Source organism: Artemia franciscana, chromosome 15 (genome assembly GCF_032884065.1).
Source record: "Artemia franciscana chromosome 15, ASM3288406v1, whole genome shotgun sequence".
In the NCBI taxonomy this organism is placed as follows: Eukaryota; Metazoa; Arthropoda; class Branchiopoda; order Anostraca; family Artemiidae; genus Artemia; species Artemia franciscana.
The window spans coordinates 25,574,879-25,599,580 of NC_088877.1; the positions used below are offsets into that span (position 1 = coordinate 25,574,879).

At 34.3% G+C, this 24,702-nt stretch overlaps 1 protein-coding gene and 1 long non-coding RNA gene across 5 annotated transcripts in view; one reads left to right on the top strand and one right to left on the bottom strand.

Annotated features, from left to right (window-relative positions):
• Positions 1-1,482: 1,482 nt before the first annotated feature.
• The window catches only part of LOC136036249 (protein mesh-like), a gene marked incomplete in the record, with an annotated part of 56,641 nt that continues 33,421 nt past the window's right edge, over positions 1,483-24,702 (bottom strand). The window contains 6 exon segments of the mRNA XM_065718366.1: positions 1,483-2,944; positions 10,005-10,187; positions 13,449-13,603; positions 18,165-18,300; positions 19,931-20,063; positions 23,804-23,940. Coding sequence (XP_065574438.1) covers positions 2,367-2,944; positions 10,005-10,187; positions 13,449-13,603; positions 18,165-18,300; positions 19,931-20,063; positions 23,804-23,940 — 1,322 coding nt within the window.
• Positions 23,276-24,702, top strand: part of LOC136036254 (uncharacterized) — a 99,209-nt gene continuing 97,782 nt past the window's right edge. For all 4 annotated transcript variants that reach the window (XR_010619677.1, XR_010619676.1, XR_010619675.1 and 1 more), the window contains exon 1: positions 23,276-23,436. This is a non-coding gene — a long non-coding RNA (uncharacterized LOC136036254). The remainder of the gene's footprint in view (positions 23,437-24,702) is intronic.

The window sequence follows — 24,702 nt, forward strand, 5'->3', positions numbered from 1 at the left end:
GGGACATTTTAGGGAAGGAGAGGATTATAGGAATCTGAAACCTTCGCCCTGGTTAAGCAATTGCTTTTAATCAAGCTAGTTTTGTCATTGTCATTATATTATAAACAAAGCGTGCTGATCGCTTAGCTCGTCACACGTCAACAAAATCGTTGAGGAAAATCAAGCACAAAACTGATGACGATGGTGTCACGATCTACATTTTGATTGAATTGTACATGCAGAGAATTCGAAATGTAAAGTACAAGAATAATAGATGACGAATAAAAGTTTGACATGCATACAGCTTAGTTTTATAGTTTTCTCGATTAATATCTCATTCCAAAAGTTTTTAGAACTTTATTTGTTTTAAGTGTTCAGTAGACTTTTGTTTTTTTGGTTAGGGCGGCTATCTCTTGAAAGATTAGAGAACAACAGTTCACATTGTTGAGTTGTCCTGGGATTCTTTCGCTAAATTATCTTCGATATTGTCAAAACTTTCTACCGGGAAATTTCAGATTCAAATTAGTCTTTTATTCTTAATTACTGATTTACGTTGAAGCATGTAAATCAGTGTTTAATATGAGTGTTCAATAGGCTTTAGTTCTTTGGTTGGGGGGGGGGGTTACTCTTGAAAGATTAGTGAACAACAGTTCACACTATTGTGTTAACTTAAAGTCCTGTGTTGTTTTAGCTAAAATCTTTTTCGATATTGTCGAAGTTTCCACCGGGGAATTTCAGTTTCAAATTAGTCTTTTATTCTTAACTACTGATTTACGTTGAAGGATGTAAATCAGTGTTCAATAGACTTTAGTTCTTTGGTTAGAGGTGTTACTCTTGAAAGATTAGTGAACAACAGTTCACACTATTGTGTTAACTTAAAGTCTGGATTTCTTTAGCTAAAATTTTTTCGATATTGTCAAAGTTTCCACCGGGGAATTTCAATTTTAATTTAGTCTTTTATTCTTATTTACTCATTTACTTTGAAGGATTAGTATTGTTAAAAATAGAAGCTGAAATCCGAACAGATAAAAGATGTTGTACGGGCTATAACTCTCTTTCTGATGACTAAAAAAAGAAATTCTTCGGATGTTGATCGAAAGTTGGGCTGTGATCCATAATTTCAAATATGTGTTTGTTTTTGTATATATGTTACAAAGACATGGTAGTTGAATGATTGAAAAAAGAAGAAGGGAGCAGTAGTTTTGGAAATTGAAGTAAAATAGTTTTGGCTATCTCCCATTAAAACACCTAGGGATGTAGGCTATGTCTGGATGCGACGACGCCAAAGAGAGCAAAAAAGATAAGACCTTATTTCAGAGTTACCGCCAAACTCTTTCATAAGGTTAATGCGACCTATCATAAATGAGGGCCAAAGGGAAGAAGTGCTTGAACGTCTGTGTCTAGAGTTTCATTAAACAAGGAACTTCTCGCTTTTATGACACAGAATTGTTTTTTTTAAACTTGATAGTTCTAGACACTCGCTCAAGCACTCCTAATTCATCGTTTAATGATGTATTTTATTTTGAACAATTAACATATACAAAATTATAATAATGCGAGATACACTATGTTCCTTGTCTAACAAAACTTTAGGCAATGGCTTAAATAAATGCTTCTATTCTTTGTTAATTTTGTTTAAACCTTTTGCAGCATAAATAACTTTATTCTTAAGATGGTTTTTATGGCAGAGAAAGATTATCTAAGCTTAAACTATGAAGAACTTTTAAAGTGGATTTAAAGAATTAGTAAACTTAATTTAACCCATTGCCATGTGACGAAATAATAGGTTAAATAAACCATGATCGAAGAGCAGTTCATGATTATGGCAAAAACAGTAATAAACGGACTTGCAGCTAAAGGACATGGACGTTTTTCTTTGTTTCGAAGATAATCGATTTTTTTCTTCATATTTGCTATTCAGATTAAAAATCTCATTTCTGATAACAAATCAAAAACTTAAGAAAAATTCAAAAACGTATGTGTAAAAATGGAATTAAAAAATTAGAAAGTGAAGTATCTCAGGGTTTGGAGTTATAACCGCATGGGAATCCCGATTCTATCTTGCATTAGTTAATTTGAATTTGAAAACGTAAACTACTAGTTTATATGATGGTTTCGTTAAAAGCGGATATGGATGCCTTTTGACTCAATTTGAAGATGGTCACACGTGTAATGATGTCATTAGGTGTTCTTGATGCGCTATCCTTTCAGAATGTATTTTTATCTATGTAATACATCGTTTTTCCAATTTTCATTTTGGCTTTATAAATTTCAAATATCTGTAAATATGGCAGAAGCATAAAATCTTGCGAACATTTTGGCTTTTTTGCAATCTAATCTCTAATTTACGGAAATGCAAACTCGATCATGGTTAACAAGTAATAATATTACACAGCTACACTGTTGCTGACTGTTGCCTTTGGTGGCATATCTAAATCTAAAACGTCCTTTTCAAAGGACACATTTGGACGATTTTTCAAAGGCTCGTTGGTATAATAAACACCATCATATCGTCTTTTTGATTGTTTTGGTGGCAGTGCTGGGAAATCATTTGGTGGCAGTGGGCTATCTTTGTCAGAATTTGAACTATCCCAACTGCTATCTATAACACTGGATTTATGAGACTTAGAGCTGCCATTTTGGGAAGTTTCTGATGTTGGAGAAGGTTTCTTGCTTCCATGATTACTGCCTCTGCCACTATCGCTTTCAAAATTATCCGTGAAAGCTGGTTTTGTTACATTAGTCGTTCGTTCTACTTTGGGATTGATTGGTCTATCCTCTATTTTAGTTATTGGTGAAGTTTTTTCACTCGGTTTTTTAGCTGTGTTCCATTTAGGGTTAGGCTTTGCTCCAGTCTTTTTCTGATAGCAACAAAAGCAGAGGAGACAGCATAGAAGTGGGATTATCGCAGCCATAACATAACCAAAAATTGAAGCTCCTTGTTGAGCGAAGTAGACAGATTCAGCTGAATAAAATACAAGTTTCAGTTTAGAAAGTCAAATGAGATGACAATTTACAAAGATATTCTATATAAATTTCGTATATACGTTACAGAAAAAGACAAAAAATAAGACGGTAAACAAAAGTTTTTCCACAGAGGAGGTGGGGATAGGGCAACATTTACTCATCAGATAATTACCGGGAAAAATGTAAACAAACGTAAAAACCACGCAATCAAGAAATTTCATATTCTAGAAATTTCTAGAAAATATCACCAAAGGTCACTAGGGAAAGTATACTAGTTTAGAGAGTAAAAAATGTATCAACTGTGAGAAATCCATCGGGAGAAAGCCTGCTTTCTCCACCTTTAAAAAATTATGTTATTGAAATCACTAGCTGTATATGTCGCACTTTAAATAGCCGTATGTTAATTCAATGAATTGCGATTTATAAAAGTTAGTATTTCAAGAGATACATCTTTTAGTGTAAGGAGGGTAGTATAGATGATACATTAACTATCTTTTTCCTTAAAATGTTGTTTTAAAATGTATTTTTTATATGTTGTATGTAAAAAACAAAAAACAATATTAGACTACCAAGAGAAAGTAGCTAACACACGTTCTTTGACAGTGACATAAATTTTAGAAGATATACTTTTGCAGTAATTAGTGGTTGGGAAATATGACTCATTTAGCCATTAAAAGGACATAGTTGCATTTAAGCTAGTTGGTCATAAAATGGCCACATATATTGCTACATCAGATTTTAAAATAAACATAAACCTTCATGTTCTAGCTTCAGTTATGAAAATAATTATTTTTCTTATAAGCTTAGTTTTCGTAAATTGTATTTACCTAAAGAATGTAGAACTATCATGTTCAAGAAAAACGCTTTTTTTACGTCTTTGAAAAGGTTCTGTGGTACTTGTGTGTTATTTGGTACACACTCGCGAAGCGAAGTTTGGTTAATCATAATGAAATATACCGAAATATGATGGAAATACAATACCTCAATAACAAAACTTTTAAAACTACATCAAAGTATTATGGTAGGGTGGCTGCGCAGAAAGCTTTAAATTGAATACCAAATCTAAACCAATCAAAATACCATCTCTATATGTTAAATATTTAATACAAATATACCTACAACGTAAATTTCGACTAAGCCTAAGCTAATTTTCTTCGGATAGTGACAGGTAAAAACCGGTTATTGTCTTGTCTGTGGGTCCACGTTTTCCGACGTTTACCAACTAATGCACAAGTCCCGGTTCTGCTTCTAAATTTTGACACTGATGAAGAATATATTAAGCTTGTTTATATTTAAAACTAGAACTCCATGTAGAATGAAAATATATAATTTTCTTTGTTTGTCTTTGTCAGACATCAAACATATTAAATCAACGTCGTATGTCTGTATTACAAGTGGAGCAGAATTAATTTTGATTCGGCTAGTTATAAGTATTAAGAGAAAGTGCCTATTTCAGAATTTCAGAAATGCCTAAAATTTGAGTGTTTGTAGTTCTAAATTTTTCACTGCGAACGTTTTAAAAACACACAACTAACTTAACTTGAAAAAAATGATATCCATATTTTAAGTATGCGCAATTTGTTCGTCTTGTCTTTAATAGCTTTTCTTTTAACAAACAATGAAAATATATGAATACAGAATAAATATTATTTAAGATTACAAACGAGTATCTTCGCTCAACTACTGAATAAGCATGATTATTAATAAGTTTAGAATGTTTTATTGTATAAAATTATGCTACAAATGTGTCACATTAAAGCTAATCTGATACTACTGTTGCTATTGATTTATTGGATCAGGGAAGTCCCTGTAAATTTGTGAAGTCCAGAGTGCTGGTGAAAATCCTAAGATTTGCCAAAGCGCGATAGTAACAATAATTCTGCATTGAGATTTTATCACACCTATTTTGTTAAGCATCTGACATGTCAGGGCCCCTCCCCTATACCCATTTCTGTTCCTCTGAAGCCAAACAAAAGTAAAGTTGCTAAGTAGATTTGAAAGACTTGCCGCCAAAGAGCGGCTTTGTGACGACTAATTCATTCCTCATTTTAGGATTTTGGCAATATGTGCCTTTGATCAGTCCTAGGATTAAGCAGTAAAGAGAAAATGTACTAATTTTAGGCTGTAATAGAGGCGCCATTTGGGGGGTTCAGGGGTGGGCGAATTCCCACCCCAGATTTTTCAGGGGGCCCAAGCTTCAACCATAAAGGACCTTTTGCCAGCCATAATAATCCATTTTGTCCAACATAATCCATTCTGTCCAATTGATTTGAAATTACTGCACGCCTATTTCTTTCGCCGACGTATTGTTTACTTAAATAAGAAAGTTTCTCGCTGAGGAGGGCCAGCCTTTAGTCTGGTTGAATTTTCCACTTTCAGTTTAATCGCTTAACCTCGTTGATTATGATCTTTGATGTTATAATTAATCCTAGAGGTCAGTGTGGCTGAGTTCCACATTGGGTTACAGTACATTTCCATGCAACACACGGGTGCTGAAAATGAGTTTTTACTTAAAATATTTTATCGATGTGCTGCCAAAACTCGCATTTTTTCTTACGTGAAAGTTGGGGGGGGGGGGCCAAAATGGAATTCATGCCCACCCCAAGATTTGGCCCAAATGGTACCTCTGGGCTGTAACAGAACTGTAGCGAATCGGCTTTCTTCTTAGTCCCTTTTTTCTATTTAAAACAATTATTTGCTTAAGTTTTGGACAACCGATGTGTCGTAAGATAAAGACTTGTAATTCAAAGTGTTTAGTTAGATCTGCTAGTCCAAGTGACAACGGATAGAAACACGATTATTTTTGGACGTCTCTTTAAAGTTTAGCATGTGACCTAGATGGTTTAAAGTAATGTAGAAACTGATGATTATGAGTATACTTTGGGAATAAGCTCCTCTGTGTAGTATTTGACCCTTAAAACCGACCAGACAAATTTGCAACTAGCATTTAAAAAACGCTGCAGGTGCCTGGCTCACAGCGCCACCAGTAACGGTGCCAATTCAAGAAGATATAGGGAAGGGGGAGGGCAAGGATTTTTTTTTGCTTCTTGTAAATAGTGAAAAAAAAATATATTTTTCAAGATCTAAGGAGAGTGGCAATTTTGTTGTTTTTTGACTTCTTACAATGAAAATGCCAAAGAATGCATTTTTCAAGAGGGGGGGGGGTGTAATCTAGGGAATAATTCCCCACCCATATTGCCACCTCTGAATAATAGGTGTTTAAGAGGAGAGGCGTTGAATTATTAACAACACAAAATGATTCTGAAGTAATAGAGTAATTACGAGCCGCAGATGATGTCGGCTGAAAGTTATTCAAGGTTCTCTGAGTGGGGAAATGGCGAATTTCTCTAGTCTTTAATAGATATTAAATAAAAAAAAACAAATTTTTTTTAGCTGAAAGTGAGGAGCGACATTAAAACTTAAAACGAACAGAAATTACTCCGTATATGAAATGAGTTGTCCCCTCCGCAATCCCTCGCTCTTTACGCTAAAGCTTTTAATTGTTTTAAAAAGTAGAATTGTGGCAAAGAGTCAAACAAAGAGTCAAACTTAAGAATTAACTTACGTAACAAACTTTTATAACCTTATATTTTTATTATGTATACGAGGGGGTTTGTACCCTCGTTAATACCTCGCTCTTTACACTAAATCCTAAGTTTTGTCCCAATTCTTTAAGAATGACCCCTGAATCAGAAAGGCCGTAGAATAAATAGTTGAAATTACTAAAAATACTTTAGCATAAAGAGCAAGGTATTTATCTCCTCCTAAATACCACGCTCTTTATGCTAAAGTATTTTTAGAACCCCTCATATGCGTAATAATCTCTCTTCGTTTTAAGTTTCAATGCTACTTCTTCCTTTCATTTGAAAAAACGTTTTCATGTTTATTTTTCATTGTTTTCTTATAGTAATGCTAGAGAATCCTGCGCCCTTGTCATTGATTTTTTCTTCCCCATGACAGATTCCTCCAAGGAAAGATCCTCCAACATAGCCCCCTCTCCTCAGCCCCACCCCCAAACAAAATAAAATCCCCCTGAAAACGTCTGTACACTTCCCAATAACCATTACTATATGTAAACACTGGTCAAAGTTTGTAACTTGCAGCCCCTCCCCCAGGGATTGTGGGGGAGTAAGTCATCCCCAAAAGACATAGTTATTATGGTTTTCGACTATTCTGAACAAAATGGCTATCTCAAAATTTTGATCCGTTGACTTTGGGAAAAAATGAGCGTGGGAGGGGGCCTAGATGCCCTCCAATTTTTTGGTCATTTAAAAAGGGCACTAGAACTTTTCATTTCCGTTAGAATGAGCCCTCTTGCGACATTCTAGGACCACTTGGTCGATACGATGACCCCTGGGAAAAAAAAAAAAAAAAACAAATAAACACGCACCCGTGATTTGTCTTCTGGCAAAAAATACAAAATTCCACATTTTTGTAGATAGGAGCTTGAAACTTCTACAGTAGGGTTCTTTGATACGCTGAATGTGATGGTATCCTACGACTTTTAGGGGGTGTTTCCCCCTATTTTCCTAAATAAGGCAAATTTTCTCAGGCTCGTAGCTTTTGATGGGTAAAACTAAACTTGATGAAACTTATATATTTAAAATCAGCATTAAAATGCGATTCTTTTGATGTAGCTATTGATATCAAAATTCAATTTCTTAGAGTTATGGTTACTATTGAGCCGGGTCGCTCCTTACTACAGTTCGTTACCACGAATTGTTTGATTTAAATGTAGAGTTGTGGCCAAATGCAAGTGCAAAAAGCCGATCCTGCAGTCATGCGGCAGTAGTTGTGGATTTGATACCAAACTTTTGGTCTCAGAAATCAACTGAGAAAGAAAATTGGGAATATTTTTCTAAGAGCTTAATTTGGAAATACATGGCTTCTTCCCCTGGAGAGACCCCACAGTTGAATGTTGTTTTGGATAGATCCGTTGGAGGTTAAAAAAAACTTCTTGGCTCTTCTGTATGTCTCTAAGATAGTAATGGGCCAATTAAACCGAAACATTCAAACTGGTATTTCAAACTTGGCTTCATTTGAACAAGAAGTGACATAGGTATAGAAGGAGATGGCTGTTTCCGTGCATGGCAAAAAGCATGATAACTTTATTCGCTATGCTCTTCAGTTTTATTTCATCCATAGGAAGAAAGACCTTAAAATATTGCACCGACTGATAACACTTATTGCGCCATCCAGTTCCTTATTAAGCGTGTCCTTTTTTGACTAGACATCCTGCTTCAGGCTCTTACAGGCCATTCTTTTCCATTATTCGCCGCCGTTTCATCTTCCCATGAGTATTCACTGAAATCGTAAGTGTGATACCAATAACTATGTTTTCTCTTCAGTGGGCTGTTTCTAGACATCCTGCTTCAGGCTCTTACAGGCCATTCTTTTCCATTATTCGCCGCCGTTTCATCTTCCCATGAGTATTCACTGAAATCGTAAGTGTGATACCAATAACTATGTTTTTTCTTCAGTGGCCTGTTTTTAGACATCCTGCTTCAGGCTCTTACAGGCCATTCTTTTCCATTATTCGCCGCCGTTTCATCTTCAAATGAGTATTCACTGAAATCGTAAGTGTGATACCAATAACTATGTTTTTTCTTCAGTGGCCTGTTTTGATCAAGAGATTTTTGACAACGGTTTTTACCAACGGTTGTAGGTTGTTCAGGACAAAAAAAAAATTGCAGCTTGCTGGGTGGGGTTGTACAGATGAATGTGTGCTGGATTACGATTTAGTGTTGGTTTGACTATTTTTAGCTTAATTTTTAAAAATATTTGATCTTGTGATTGACATGTATTGTTTATTTGGATCTTTGAATCAATAGCACCTCTTTTTAATTTTACCAATAGGCAAAGTCTATCATATGTAAGCAAGTATACGAGGGCACCGTATAAACAGTGTAGAAAACACATTGTCTCTAGTTCCTAAAAATGAGACTGGAATAGATCATAGTTAATTGGTTTGATTCTGATTTTCAGTTTCGTTGTCAAGAAAGCAATCCTCTTACGAAATTGTATTTATTTCTCATAATTGCTGGGACAACAGAATATGGAGCTTTTCTAGCAGAGTTAAAGAAATTTGAACTGTCGGTTCGAGATAAAAATTTGAGACAAACCCTCGCAACGGGACAAAAAGAAGACAAACTTGAACCAAATCTCATTGAGAAGACGGCGGTTTCAACAGATTTTACTTTTTAATTTGTAATCTGAGAGTTTCTGAAATATAGAATAGCTGTTTTTGTATTAAATAACCAAACTTGACTAAAAATATCAACTAAAATAAATATAAAACTGATAGATGGTCCATTCTGTCTTCTCTCAAATGACTTATTTTTTATATATTGGAGCATTTTTAGCCAAAATGCTAATTCTTATGAATTGTTTTAATGGGTATCTGCACATGTACGTTTGCAAGCAACTACTACTGCAGCTTGTTGTCTAATTACAACTTGTTACTCTATTTATTGAACTGGAGCAGATGGTACTTTCCAATCAATCGGGTAATATTTAAGTATCAAGCACCAGTCTGAAAACCAAACTTAATTAGTAATCCGTCTGTTTAATAGGACAAAAAATATTTCAGATTGCGTGCAAATAATTTTGCATTTGAGGTGTCGCATCTTTTCTGCCTGGTTCCTGGACTTTAAATAAAATACAAGTATCTCCTCTAAAACAATTTTAATAGATTTCATTGTGAATGTTTGAAATAATAGTTTCATATTTCATTACGTATAATTTTCCTTATTTATATATTTTCCTGTCTACTTTTTCAGATTTTACAAGTAGTAAAAAGTACAATTTTTAACAGAGATATAGATTTCTAACTAATTATAAAATTTTGATTTCCGACTAGAGTTATTTCTGCCTTATTTTTATAAAAGAAAAGGATTGAGCAGCTTATGGAATTTTAATTTTATGGATTTGTCAGTTCATAACACTGTCAACAGCCTATAATTCGTCATAAAAAAAAATCCTGCAAAAGGATTGCGGACAGTATCGATCTCAAAGGCCAAATATGCTATTGGATTTTTGGCAGTGGCTTTTATACTTACGAACACATTCTGCCGCCCCAAAAGATGTCCAACTCCACTCTCCGTTTGGCCAACAGTAACGCCTATCTTCTCCAACAAGAACATAACCTGGATCGCAATCTATTTTGACAATTGTACCCACTGTGAACTCAAATGAAGATTTTCTTCCATTTTGAGGAACGGGAAGGTTTCCACAAGATATGACTAAAAAATGAAGCGTAGTCAGAGATAATTTTTCTATGAAATACTGTGAATGTAACAGAAATCTATCTGTTGAATTAGTCTCCTTATGAAGTCATTACACATTACATTATTTATTTTTTTTAGTTTTTCTTTTTTATATTTTTTTTTGTTCTTTTCTTTTTTTAGTTTTTTTTAAATAATAGATTGTAAATATTGTAATAGACAAACAAACAGTATATTTTTATGGCACTTGGTATTAACCAATCGGAAACAATAGAAAAATTGAAGTATTTTTAACTTACGAACGGTTGATCTGATCTTAACGAAATTTGATGTTTGGAAGGATATCGTGTCTCAGAGCTGTGATTTTAAATCCCGACCGGATCTGGTGACATTGGGGGGGGGGGAGTTGGGAGGGGGAAATCTAAAATCTTGGAAAACACTTAGAGTGGAGGGATCGGGTTGAACTTAGTGGGAAAAATAAGCACAAGTCCTAGATACAGGATTGACATAACCGGGAACGGATCCGCTCTCTTTATAATAGTTAGGGGGGGGGGGGGTAATTCTGAAAGATTAGGAAAAATGCGGTATTTTTAACTTACGAACGGGTGATCGGGCCTCAATGAAATTTGATATTTAGAAGGATATCGTTTCTCGGAGCTCTTACTTTAAATCCCGACCAAATCTGGTGACATGGGGGGGAGTTGGGAGGGGGAAAACCTAAAACTTGGAAAAGACTTAGAGTGGAGGGATCGGGATAAAACTTGTTGGGGAAAGTAAGCACAAGTCCTAGATACATGATTGACATAACTGGAACGGATCCGCTTTCTTTGAGGTAGTTGGGGGGGGGGGGGTAATTCTGAAAAATTAGAAAAAATAAGGTATTTTTAACTTACGAACGGGTGATCGGATCTCAATGAAATTTGATATTTAGAAGGATATCGTGTCTCAGAGCTCTTATTTTAAATCCCGACCGGATTTGGTGACATTGGGGGGGGAGTTGGGAGGGGGAAACCCAAAATCATGGAAAACGCTTAGATTGGAGGGATCGGGATGTAACTTGGTGGGAAAAATAAGCAGAAGTCTTAGATACGTGATTTACATAATTGGAACGGATCCGCTCTATTGGGGGGGAGAGGGTTAATTCTGAAAAATTAGAAAAATGACTTATTTTTAACTTACGAAGGAGTGTCGGATCTTAATGAAAGTTCACATTTAGAAGGACCTCGTAACCCAGATCTCTTATTTTAAATCTCAACCGGATCCAGTGTAATTGGGAGGGGGGCATTTGGGGGGACCGGAAATCTTAGAAAATACTTAAAGCGGTGAGATCAGAACGAAACTGGATGGGAAGAATAAAAACCTGTCTAAGATACGTGACTGACATAACCGGACCGGATCTGCTCTCTTTGGTGGAGGTGGGGGGGGGGGGTAATTTCGAAAATTGAGGTATTTGTAACTTAAGAAAGGGCGACCAGATCTTAATGAAATTTGATATTTAGAATGATCTTGTGCTTTAAAGCTCTAATTTTAAGTTCCGACCAGATCCTGTGACATTGGGGGGAGTTGGAGGGGGAAACCGGAATTCTTGGAAAACGGGAAAATTGGGGTATTTTTATCTTACGAATAGGTGATCAGATCATAATGAAATTTGATATTTAGAAGGAATTCATGTCTCAGAGCTCTTATTTCAAATCCCGACCAGATCTTTGACATTGCGGGGAGTTGGAGGGGGAAATCTTGGAAAACACTTGGAATGGATGAATCGGGATGAAGCTTAGTGGATAGAATAAGCAAATGTCCTTGATACGTGATTGACGGAACCGTACTGGATTCACTCTCTTTGGGGAAGTTGGGGGCAGGGTTTCAGTGATTTGGCGAGTCAGGTGCTTCTGGACGTGCTAGGACGATGAAAATTGATAGGCGTGTCAGGGACCTGCACAAATTGACTTGATAAAGTCGTTTTCCCAGATTCGACCATCTGGGGGGCTAAAGGGAGAGGAAAAATTAGAAAAAAATAGGTATTTATAACTTACGAGTGGGTGATCGGATCTTAATGAATTTTGATATTTAGAAGGACATCGTGACTCAGAGCTCTTATTTTAAATCCTGACCGGTATTGAGCCTCTTATTTTCCTTTTAAATCAATCTATTGATGGATGGAATTTTGTTAGAGCTCATACCATATGATCTCTTGGCTCTTAGCTCTTCTTGCCTCGTCACAAGTGTCATATGAGCTCTTAGCTCTTGTTTTATCTATATATAGATTACTGCAAAGGGACTTGAACTCAAATCCTTCGAATTCGAAAGAGAGCATCAAAACCAATGTACTATGGTAACTGTTAATACATAGGCTATTGTATTATTGAATACTTGATTAATATAGAGTAGTAGAAAAAATGTAAAAGAACTGAAACCTGTTTTTTTATTTTTTAAATGATTGCCATTGAGCTCAGTTTTTCCTTTTTTCTTTTTTTCCTTTTTTATTTTTTTCCTTTTTTCAGTTTTTTGTCTTTTTTTAGTTTTTCTCTTTTTTATTTTTTTCTTTTCTTTTTTTCTTTTTCTTTAGTTTTTGCCTTTTTTCTTTTTAGTTTTTTTTCTTTTTTTATTTATTTTTATTTTTTAGTTTTTTTTTGTTTTTATCTTATTTCCTTTTTTAGTTTTTTTTTGTTTTTATCTTATTTCCTTTTTTAGTTTTTTTTTTAGTTTTTTTCTTTTTTTAGTTTTTTTCTTCTTTATTTCTTAGTTTTTTCTCCTTTCTTAGTTTTCTTTTTTTAATGTTTTTTTCTTTTTTAGTTTTTTTTCTTAGATTTTTCTTTTTATTTTTTTATTTTTTTTATTTTTTTATTTTTTATTTTTTAGATTTTCTTTTTTTCTTTTTTTCTTTTTTAGTTTTTCTTTTTTAGTTTTTTTCTATATTGGTTTTTTTTCTTTTTTAATTTTTTTCTTTTTTAGTTTTTTTTTTAGTTTTTTTAGTTTTTTATAGTTTTTTTTAGTTTTTCTTTTTTCTTTTTAGTTTTTTTAGTTTTTTACCTTTTTTTAGTTTTTTTTAAGTTTTTTTCTTTTTTCTAGTTGTCTTTTCCTTCTTTATTTTTAAGTATTTTTTCCTTTTTTTAATAGAAGATAGTGTAACGGACAGTACATTTTTATATTTTTTTTTAATTTATGCAAGACCATTGAAACTTCCAACCTTTCATATCTTATAGCCACTGCTTTTTTTATTTTTGGGAGTAACATTTATTTTCAGAATTCAACCAGTTATAATGACAAAGAACTACTTACCGGTTCTAAGGTTTTTAGATCGAATATTAACAATGTCGTCAAAGTAGTATTTCGCATAGGTTCCGTACTGCCGATTCAGAGTAACTGCATAATCATAGTAACACTGGTAACTTGTTCCACATGTCTGCTCAATATCAGTTGAGTTGAAACTTGTACTAGAAAGAATTATACAGTTATTACCGTTATTCGCTGTTCCTACTGTCCTCATTGAGTATTCGCTAAGCCTATGCCTCCATGTGTTAACGAGTATGTATGGGTAATGTCTTGATTACTAAGGGCCGAAAAACAATGAAATTTAAGCAAACAAATTTAAATCCCTGTTTTATTTAATCTCTGCGATTTTTGCATGGAAGCTTGGTTTGACTGTGTACAGATATCGACAATTTTCTCAATAAAGACTGCATTCTATAACAGTACATGGCTTCTGCTAATATGCATTACATAAAAATCCAAATGGGAAGGTAATGAGTGAAAAGGTAAAAAATTCAGTTCATGGTCAATATAACGATGAAGCTTTTAACATAATGTGTATTTTAATGATTTGCTAACTCTTTTATTTATTAGAGAGAATAAATCAAAGAAAGAATGGAGTTTATTAAGAAAAGAACGGACAAAAAAGTAACCAATTACCATGCTGTTGTTTTCAAACCCCATTCTATGGGATTATTTAATCAATCTGCCCGTACTCAAGCTTATATTTACTGAGCTATCTGGACGTGAGAGGAAATGGATCAATTTTGATGTCACAAAAAAAGATGGACCAGGGGTTTTTCGGAGGTTTGTGCTAAGTTCCTATCAGATAGATATAGTATTTTTTTTCTTGGACAACCATAACGTTTTCAAAACTTTTATTTCCATTGGAAGAATTTCGGATCCATGAATAGTCAGTATAGGGAAAACATCCGTCATATATCAGCCAAAACATATGTGGTTCAGGTCTCTTGATAGTTATAAATAAAAAAATTGGTATAATTTAAAAATTTTATCACGGGCATTCCACTTTAAAGTCCGAGTTATTTTCAGCTTTACAAACATACGTTGTGTCAATGTACTTTCTTCACTTCTCAGAATGGTTAACATTACAAGCATTGACTCAACATACGATACAAACTTTGGCAGTTTTGATATTTGAATGTAGAAGAAACCTTTCAGAGTCTTGTTTAGAGTCATTTTGAAGGTTTTTGAGAGTTTCAGCGTATCACTTATTGTCCGTATGTTAGAAAGATCCTGAGAAAATAATGAGAATAGCAAATTTTTACCGAAAATAATGAGCTACTCTTTAATGATGTTTGGCTATTAAACTATATCTTGGCATCAGGAACAAAGAATATAGCAATTCTATCTATTTATGCCCCTAGATAGGAACTAGGTCTGCATGTAGCCCCCAAAAGGAGGTAAGGCACATCCCTCCTCTGCTTTTCGAAAGTAAGTTGTTTTTTCTAAAGATGAAAGAAATATATCATGGCTCCAGCAAAATGACCATTACCCAGAATATTGGTGTGGAGGAGGGGCCTCTCATTGATTATTTGGTCATTTTACTAGCTTTTTCCATCAAAGCGCAATTCATTTTAACGACCGAGATTGAAATTTCACTACAAGGCTGGTACATTTTGTGCAGTGTTTTTGAAAACTGACATAACTTGGCAATATCACATAGACTTTTTCCGGTTATTTTATGAGCTATGTTTCTTAAACCACTGACCATCCACGCTGGGGTCAAAATCCCCATCCTTTTAATGATACACTTCTGTTTACAATGACCTTTGTTTTGGTTATTATCTTCTTCTTGAAAAATCAATATACCACAATAAACATTTAAATGCTGGGTGACCTTATGGAAAAATGAATTTTGTGAACATTCCTATTTAAAGCATTGCACCAACTAGAGGGAATATTCTAGCATTGCCTATAGTAAAGAGCCGTAAAGCTCCGATGAGTCATTTATTATTTTGTTTCACAAAAACACTTCATATTGAAGGGGTGGTCGTAGGAATATCGGAGGAGACTCATTCTATTGTAAGTCAAAAGTTCTAGTGCCACTTTTTAAAAAGTCAAAAGCAACCAGAGGGCAATCCACCCCCCCCCTTCCCATGCTGTTTTTAGATGCCTTCCCCCAAACACATATCATCAAAATTAAGTGATAGCTATTTTGTCTGAAATAGGCGAAAGGTCAATATGCCTCCAGGGATGGGAGAACCCCCACAGCCTCTGGAGCAAGGGTTGTAAGTTATAAAAGTTGCCCATTGCTTATGTATAGGGTTTGCTATTCGGAAAAGCAGGTATGTTTGATTCCGGATCTCCAAAAAACCTTTTTTATGTTGAGGTGAAACGTTTAAGAAATGTTCAGGAGGAGGATGTTCAAAACCCGGTACATGCTGGTTGTCAAAAGGGTGTATTAACAATATCTAAGAAACGCATGAAAATATTAAATTGGCTACCGGAGGGCTACCAGTTCCGCTCACCTTTTTTAAAATACCCCCAAACTCAACACTAATCAAATTTCGAAAAAGCAATTTCTTTCAAAATGGTCAAAATGTCTAATAACTATGCCTCCGGGGATGCCATGTCCCCCACAGCCTCTGGGGCAGGGGTTGTAAATTAGCAATGTAAAATTGTGTTAGGTTTTAAGGGTATTAACTTGAAATTTTTTGGCCGCTACTACTACCTACTACAGTGACTGTGACTGCTGGTGACTAGAAACAGCTTAGAATATTAAGTTGAAACTTTCTGAGCATGTTGAGTGGGATAGACCCGAGGGTAACCAGCCCTCCTCGCCCTTTTAGACGCCGCCTCAATACTGATAGAAATTTTGAAATAGCCATTTCGTTCAAATAGTCAGAATGTCTAATAATTATGCCTCTGGGGATGCCGTATCCCCGCAGCCCCAGGGAAGGGTCATAAATTATACAATTTGTCCATTGTATGCATACAGGATTTATTATTAGAAGGGGGGGAAGTTGATCCCGGGTGTGTCCAAAAAGGCGTAGGAAATTACTTGGAAACTTTAGGGAATCTTGAATGGATGCTTAACTAAATCAAAAAAAAAATTTGTTCATCCAGATTATCAAAAGGGCATGAGTGCTATATCTTAGGAGTGGCTAAAAATACTAGTTTCAAAATTTAAGGGCCACAACTATTATTGTTAATGTGACTGCAACTGGGACCACTTGCGATTGCTAATAAGACTACTTGTAACTGTGACTGCAACTGCTGCTCCTTGTGATTGCAACTGCTATTGCTCTGACTGCAAATACCACTGCTACTTCTACTGCTATAACCAGAGCTTTTGAACTAAATCAAAAGAGTTTAAATAAATCCTGCTTGTCAAAATGACAGTGCATCCCGTCTGTCAGAAAGGATTATCTACGATATTTCAGGAATGAGTAAGGCCATTAAGTTGAATGTGTTGAGGGGAATGTTGAACTAAATCAAGAGACTATAAGCACCCGGTTGCTCAAAAGCGGGTATCTGTAATGTATCAGAAATTATTACGGTTTCCAGTTTAGACTTTCAGAGAATGTTGAAGGGAATGTTGCATTGAACCAAAAGACACTAGGAGTATCAAGGTTGTCAGAAGGATGTATCTATGCGTCTCCATATTTATCTCGGGAATGGCTACGGGATTTAAATTGAAACTTTCATGAATGCTAAGAAGGATGTTGAACTAATTTTTCCTTCTGAACATTCTCTGAAAGTATAAACTAAAACTCTTTAACATCTTGAGATATTGCAGTTATGCCCTTTTGAACATATCAGTGCGCATATAGTTATTTTATATAAGTCTACTTTATGCTCGACATTTCTTGAAATTTTAAACTTAATGACTTTAGCAATTCATGAAACATTGTAGATAATCCCTTCTATTAACTTGGATGCACGATGTCATTTTGACGAGCAAGATGTACATGATTTTTTGGTTTAGTTCAATAGTCCTAGCTGCAGTTGTGTAAGTAGCAGTGGTAATTGTAGTCACAGTCGCAATCGTAGTAATAGTAGCATCAGTATTAGTAGATATAGTCACAAGTGGGAGCAGTCGTAATCGCAAGTATTTTTAGTCACATTTGTTGCAGTTACAGTCATAAGTAGTTGCAGTAGTTGCAGTGTTACATTTGCAGTCGGAGTTTAAGTTGCAAGTATTTTCAGTTGGAAATAATTGTAGTCTTAAGTGGTTGCATTTGCAAGTATTCACAGTCACAACTAGTCGCAGTCACAAGTAGTCGCAGTCATAAGTAGTCTTAGTTGTAAGTAATAAGGTTTTTGTAAGTTGGAAGGTTTTAATTTATTTATCTATATCACTGTCTATTATCCTTTTACTTGATGTGATTACTTATTTTTCTTTCTTTTCGTCTTGGGTTTCATTTATTCCTTGATAGCAACTTCTGGTTGCTTTAAATTTAAATTATTGTAAGACTTTATTTCTGCTGATTGTAAGTTTAAAAGGGCTCTTTACTTTGTTTTTTTAAAAAGCTTCTCTTTTGGAAAGTTTTTATTGAATTTCTGTTCGTTTTTGATTGTCAGTGTTTTATTGGTTAATTAGAAAAATGTTTCTCTTTATTTCTCTTTGAAAAACTTCTTTTTTGGAAATATTCTTTAGAATTAATAAAAAAATAACCAAAAACAGAATCTGTTTCCATCTGTTCTTTATACATTTTCCAGATAAGGGACCTTCTTTACCCAAAGGTTAAATTTTGTGTTGCTTAATTAAAACATACTTACATATTGATCGGCAATGGAGGTTTACTGAAAAAGACTGGCCTGAAGGTAGCATCATAGTAAAAATTTGAGGATCGGTCATTTTCATGGAAAAAAAGGGAGCGGCCCTTGTCCGGATGATATTTGTCATCCACATTCCCTGAAAATAAAAATAAAAGGTTATATCGGCTATGAAGAATGACTCTCGGGATCCCGATCAAAAGATGAGACAAAGGTAGTGTGTACGATCCAAGATAGTTCAGTAGCTCTTTTCTAGCTCTGCATTATTATTCTTGCGATTTACATACAAATAAATTAGCAGGTGGTTATAAATATCAGGGGTGGATGAAAATCTATCTGAATTTCCCCTCACATACTGTCTCTCACCCTAGACTTCCCTAACTCAAAATTTTGGCCACTGCAGGCCGTGGTTCGTCCTTTACTTAGTCCTTTACTTCCTCCCAAGAAGTTTCAGTTTCCTTTGAATCCTTCCTTAAGACCTCTTGGCATTCCATTGAGGGATGCCCTGCTTTTTCTTTTGTCCCATGACGGATGCCCCCCCCCAAAAAAAAACGATCGGTGGTAATATATCATCCTCCGTCCAAAAAATGTGTCCTAATCGTAACTATCTCAACCTTTATCTGATTATTACCGTAGAAAATGAGATAAAACCACATTTTTCGTACTGCTTGTTGTTTGAAATACTGTCAGTAAAATTGCGCCCTCAAATATACGTAAACAATTTCTCTGAAAAATATCTAGCAAGCCCTCCACCGTCTTCCAAAGTGCATACGTTTAAGAAACAATCCATGACTACCGTCGTTACTGTAGCTTCCAATATTCCAATTTTGGTTCAAAGACTTATATTCCTATTCTTCCAAACTTTTTAGAGATAACACAATGGGATATGGGCATTCTACTTTTTGCATCTATACTTCAAACACCATCTTTACGAATGATACGTCTACAAATGATCCATGTTAGTGAAGTTATCCACTTGATTGATATTCTTGTTACCAAAAATCAAATCTTAGTTCAGTTTTCAGTTGTTTTCAGTTAGTTTAGTTCAGTTTTTTGTTGAGCGCATAAACAACTTACTCAAAAGACACATATTCAAAATGAAACATAGCCTTGTAAATTCATATGATTAATTAAACCATTAACAATATACTTTTTCCCATTTTGGCTACAGTGTGTTAAGACACAATAATATTTTCTTTCAGATAATCATTTTGTCATTTTACCTTACTTTTTCTGAAGATATTATTTTGTCGAAACATTGGTCACTTAAATAAATAGGTCTTTTACTTTTGTACATTTCTGGGGTTAAACTCCGTTTTTTTCTCGGAATTATACATTAAAATAATCGTCTCTAAATTTATTAAAATAAAACGTCTCTAAATGCGGTGTCTATAGAAATGACTCATATGTTGCACTAAAAGTATCGATCTTGCTATTAAAGCATAAACTATGAGCTTTAATTTCAGGCTTGAATGACCTCCAACCCGCCTCACACCCCATCAATCTAATTTTTCCATTTATTTACCAAATAAGAAATTATGCAAGTATCCCCTTCTAGTAATGAAAAGACAGAGCGGTAAGGACTATGGCAATATTACTACCAATTGCCCTACTTTTAAGGTATGAGAAAAAAGTTTGATAAACCAATGCGTTGGTTCTGAGGCGAGCTAAAAAATATATTTTTGTCCCATAACAAGTATTTCCAAGTAATGTGTCAGCTGTTTGGTGACTAAAAGTAGGCCTTGTATATATATTTGGTAAGTCCTTACATAGCATTCCGAAGTTGTCATGCAATAGTTCAAGATTGTTAACGTCGGTCATAACACTAAAGCTTGCATCTGGAAGCATTAGGTCATCGTTGTGCTCAAAACTCCAGTTTCCAAATAACCCTCGTGTGTGGTTCTGAAAAAAAAACATAAATTAAAAAAGAAAATATGACACCAAGGCAAAACTCAGCATAAAAAACCTACAGTTCCTCAAAACGTTAGTTCCTTAAAACAAGACATGATATTTTGTTTTTGCCATCTTCACATACTTACTACCCAAGACCATGCCTTGGGCATTTTATTAATGAATGTGAATCTAGAATCTTCGATTGAGATATAGTTTATGACACTTTTTTTGGTTTTGTAAAATCTTTCGGAGCATTCCTACAAAGAATTTTATTAGAGGGTCACGAGAGAGTTTAGATAAATTCAATGTTATTCCTTACCTCGGTATTATCTGCCTTTGTCTTTGTGTCTCTATTCAGCTTAATATTGGAAATGAGTCCTATAAAACCAATTTTTTATTTAATAAGTTTGGGCTGAACTCATGAATCAAATCTCTTCGATTGCGGCAGCAACTTGAAGGTTTTTGTGACGCTCAATGACTAGTGGAGAAGTATACAGCATTAAATGACGTATATATGCTATCAGACTTAACAGAGGAAATTTATTTTCAACTGTCAATGTGCTTTTTGGGTCATGACTCTGATCTTATCAATTCACGCATTAGACCTCAAACTTTCGAGTCCTTTTCATTTCAAACATGATATCAATATTGCTGGATGTCATGCCAACCGCATTATAGTCGAGGCTTTTGATACTTTTCTTGGTTTATGTTTGCACAAATGTCATTGAAACTGCCGTCATCGTATGGTTTTAACATAGCATCATTTATGGTTGTAACCTACGACTAGAACGCCATTCATCATCTTGTGCATCAACCTGCAAGCCTTTTGTCAAAAATTATATTATTCTTTTATTATTATGTTTTGTTAATTACAAAAGGCACTAGATACAGCAACTTTCTCTCAGATAAGCCTTTAAACAGCTCTCTCCGATGTTCTGGCAAAAAAGGAAAGAAGAAGACACATCAGTCAAGGCTGTATACAGGGGGTATTAGGGGGTTTGAACCCCCCCCCCCCCCGAGAAACGTTTATCTGACTCATTAAAACGTAAAAAACATGAATATAAAAAAAAATCTTACGTGTTTTTTGAATTTTTTTGTGTAAATCCCCCCTCAAAAAAATTATTGTGTAAAACACCCCATGAAAAAAAATACTGGATGCAGCCCTGACATTAGTGCTTTCCATGCAAAAAAGGTGATTTTCCTTGTTGTTCAAGCCAGAGGGCTGTAAGTTTCCTGTATATGGTTTTTGGCAACTCTAATTGTTTACTTCGTGTTTCAATCTGATACTATTTATTAGATCGAGGCTATTTATCGATGCCTTGTAATCCAATCGTAATTTGGAAAATAAAGTTATTTTCCAAAATTCCATAAATTTATTTTTGAAACATTTTACTATTAAGACTAATCGAGATAATAGTTACCATCCCTGAAGCCTCTACAATTGGCAATTTTTCTTACTTTACTAGCTTACAGCTACCACTGCAACTATGCCTATAATACTAAAACACTACTTGCTAGTAAGAAGTATAACACATAGGAAAAAGCTTTTGGCTTTTTTATTTAGCTGAATTTAGTAAAGAACGAACCACAGGCATTTAGGCAGCGTCATTCAAATATGACATTAAACTCCAAATGAATTCTTGTCAACAAATACGTCTGTACATCATCTTGTATATCAAGATGTATTCTTTGTCAAAGACTGTATTTTGTTTTAAAATTACGTTTAGATTATGATTGTCTTGTTAGTAGCAAACTAGTAAAAAATGCACCTACAATATTCATCTATAAACACCTTAGTGATGTTTCAGCGCCCCACTAGCGGCCACAGAGAAAAAGAAAAGAAAAATGAGACTCATAATTGTATCCCATGTGAATAAGGAATGTTTCTTGTTGCTTAAGATTGGGACCAATACTGTGGTTCTCCTAAATAGGATTTAGGATTTTGGTTATGGTGGTTCGAATGGTACAATTTTCATTTAAATCCGTCACCATTTTTGCGAGATTTCGGGCTATTTTTCTTCCCATTTTTTTCGCAATAAACTTCTACCATTAGTATTAATTGAAACAATAGCTACCATTCTTGAATCACCTGCAAATGATTATTCTTCCTCACTTAATAGTTTTTTCATTATGCATTTTTAAATTTTCAGTTAATATTGGATAGGGTCTGTTCTTTACTTGGTTGTCCATAAGGGGCCAACCATGAAAAGAAAAAAGTTTTGACCTCCGAAATTTCAGGAAATTCCTTATTGATACGTCACAATTTTTGAGGGTTTTCAGGCTCTTTTTTTTAAATTCACATGAACTAGTTTCCGTAATAAACTTTTACTATTAAGATTGACTAAGATAATCGTCATCATTCCTGGATGAGCTTCGAATGGCAGTTTTTTTTTCACTTGTCGATGTTCCTCAAAACATGTTTTTATTAAACTTTCGGCTACTACGGGCTGTAGTTCAATCTTCACTATGCTGCTTTCTTTGTCACAACCACAATAAGCTAACCTAGCTATAAACTGAATAAATTCAAAAATATAATAGCATGGTTTTTTTTTTAACAAATCAATTTGCAAGATCTTGTATCTTTTGACAGAAAATTATTTTACTGAAAGTCTGAGGACTCTAATCTTACTTATTGGGCCGTTTTTGTTTTTTTTTACAGACATCTTCCTTCATTCTTTTTTGGCCTGTGGTCTAGGGACTTTTCGCATGTCACCAATCCTCTCTCTTCAAAGTTCTTTTTGGCAGAAATATTTGATGTTGTGCTAGGATCAATGAGATGTAAGATCTCAGCCCTTGATAAAACCAAAAACGGTAATCTGGGCAGAGAGAAGTAAGATCTTTAATGTAAGTTCTTAGCACTTTGATGAAAGAATAAATTGGGACTACTGGTAGTGAGTTTGTTGTGTTGATACTACATCATGACTACAAAATGGGAATGACCAAATTTAGCTTTATGACATAGATACAGTTATTGTCTTTGTTGACTGCAAAATTTTCTGATCATTTATGTATCCTTTACAGCTGCTCATTCACATATTCTATAAATAAGTTATTTATAAGAACCATTAAGATACTAACTATAATATCAGTTATTCGTTTTTCAATGTCTTTGACACGTGACAAACCTAAGAAAAGTATTTTATTAAATATTAATTTTATTTCTTTTCTTAGAACACAGCTGCTTGACTGATATGAATGAGTTCTATCTCTTCCTTGAAAATCCCAGTATTAAACAAGCTATTAAGAAATGATAAGAGTGCCGTGGAAACACTCACATTAACTGTTTTGTTGTGGGTGAGGAGGTCATAAATTATTCTAGGTGGACCAAGATAGAAGAGAACCTTGCTTTTACCCAATTTCTGAGCAATTATTCCGTTTTAAGGTAGTTTTTTTTAATTTGTTAATGCTAGGCATATTATAAATAAAACCCCAATCTTCAAATTGTTTTGGATCCCCATATTTTTTCCGACGGCATGTTATGTCCGTTTAATTTCGCTCTAGTCAACAATAATAGACATACTAACAATTAGGAAAAACTGAGGCATGCTTTATTACCAAGCTCAAAAATACAAATATTAGTCTAGAAAAACTCTCCAAAACCAAAATTAAAGGGAAATCAACAACAAAACCAGGCTCCTAAATCAGATGTCAATGAATTGAGAGAATTGAAATTTACTTGCCTTCGCAAAAAATGTGACTTTGATATTAAGTATTAGTTTTAAAATAAGAAAAATGCAAATAAAACTTACCACAAAGGTAATAGGAAGATACACTCTGGCTGACATATGGCGCTGGTTTTCTACTATTTCAACTCCTGCTCCAGAACTAAACATAATAATAACATGACTCTGGTTTAAGATGTTAGCAGGCGTGTAAACTGTCACTCCTGAAAAAAAAACATCATGAATAATAATTATTTATTGTTTTGAAAAGATATGTAAAATTTTTAAACGCTTACACTATAAGGAAGAGATAAGATAAAATTACAAAATGTGTGCAATTATAGTGCAAAGTCTGATTGGAATCCGCTGTTGCCTTCTGGTAGTCCCCTATATTGTTTAAGTAGATTTACAGAATCTGTTAAACCTAAGAATAACTTTTCTTTTCTGTTTTATGGTCCAATACAAAAAAATTCCAAATTATTATGTCTTGGAGATACTGCGCTAAAAAAACATTAATCAGTAAATAGAAATGTTTGGGCAATACGAAACCAGCAGTGTTGATCCACTGTTGATCCCAAGTCTGGATGAGCATAGAACTGAAAGCTCTCTTCTTCATATACAAGCCTGCTGAAATGGCTTTACGAAAGGAGAATTCAGAGCCTTAACCTTCAAAGCAGCAGACAAGTTTGGAGTTTTGTTTGACTTTAATTCCGCTCGTCTTTGGTTTAGTATAGCTCTACACTTTCCTTTAAAAAACTTCTTTCTTGTAAAAAAAATGTTTTAATAAATTTCTGTTCGTTTCAATGTCTAAATTGAAAAGGAATTAACATTTTTGGAGTTTGAACATATTTGAAAATATAGATTTAAAAAATAAATGCTATTTTAGTTCTTTTTGTGGTAATGAAACGATCAATGAAGCATGTACATTGAATAGGGTGGATATTCAATAGAATTGTTAAGTTTGACTTTTTTACGAAGATTAGTGG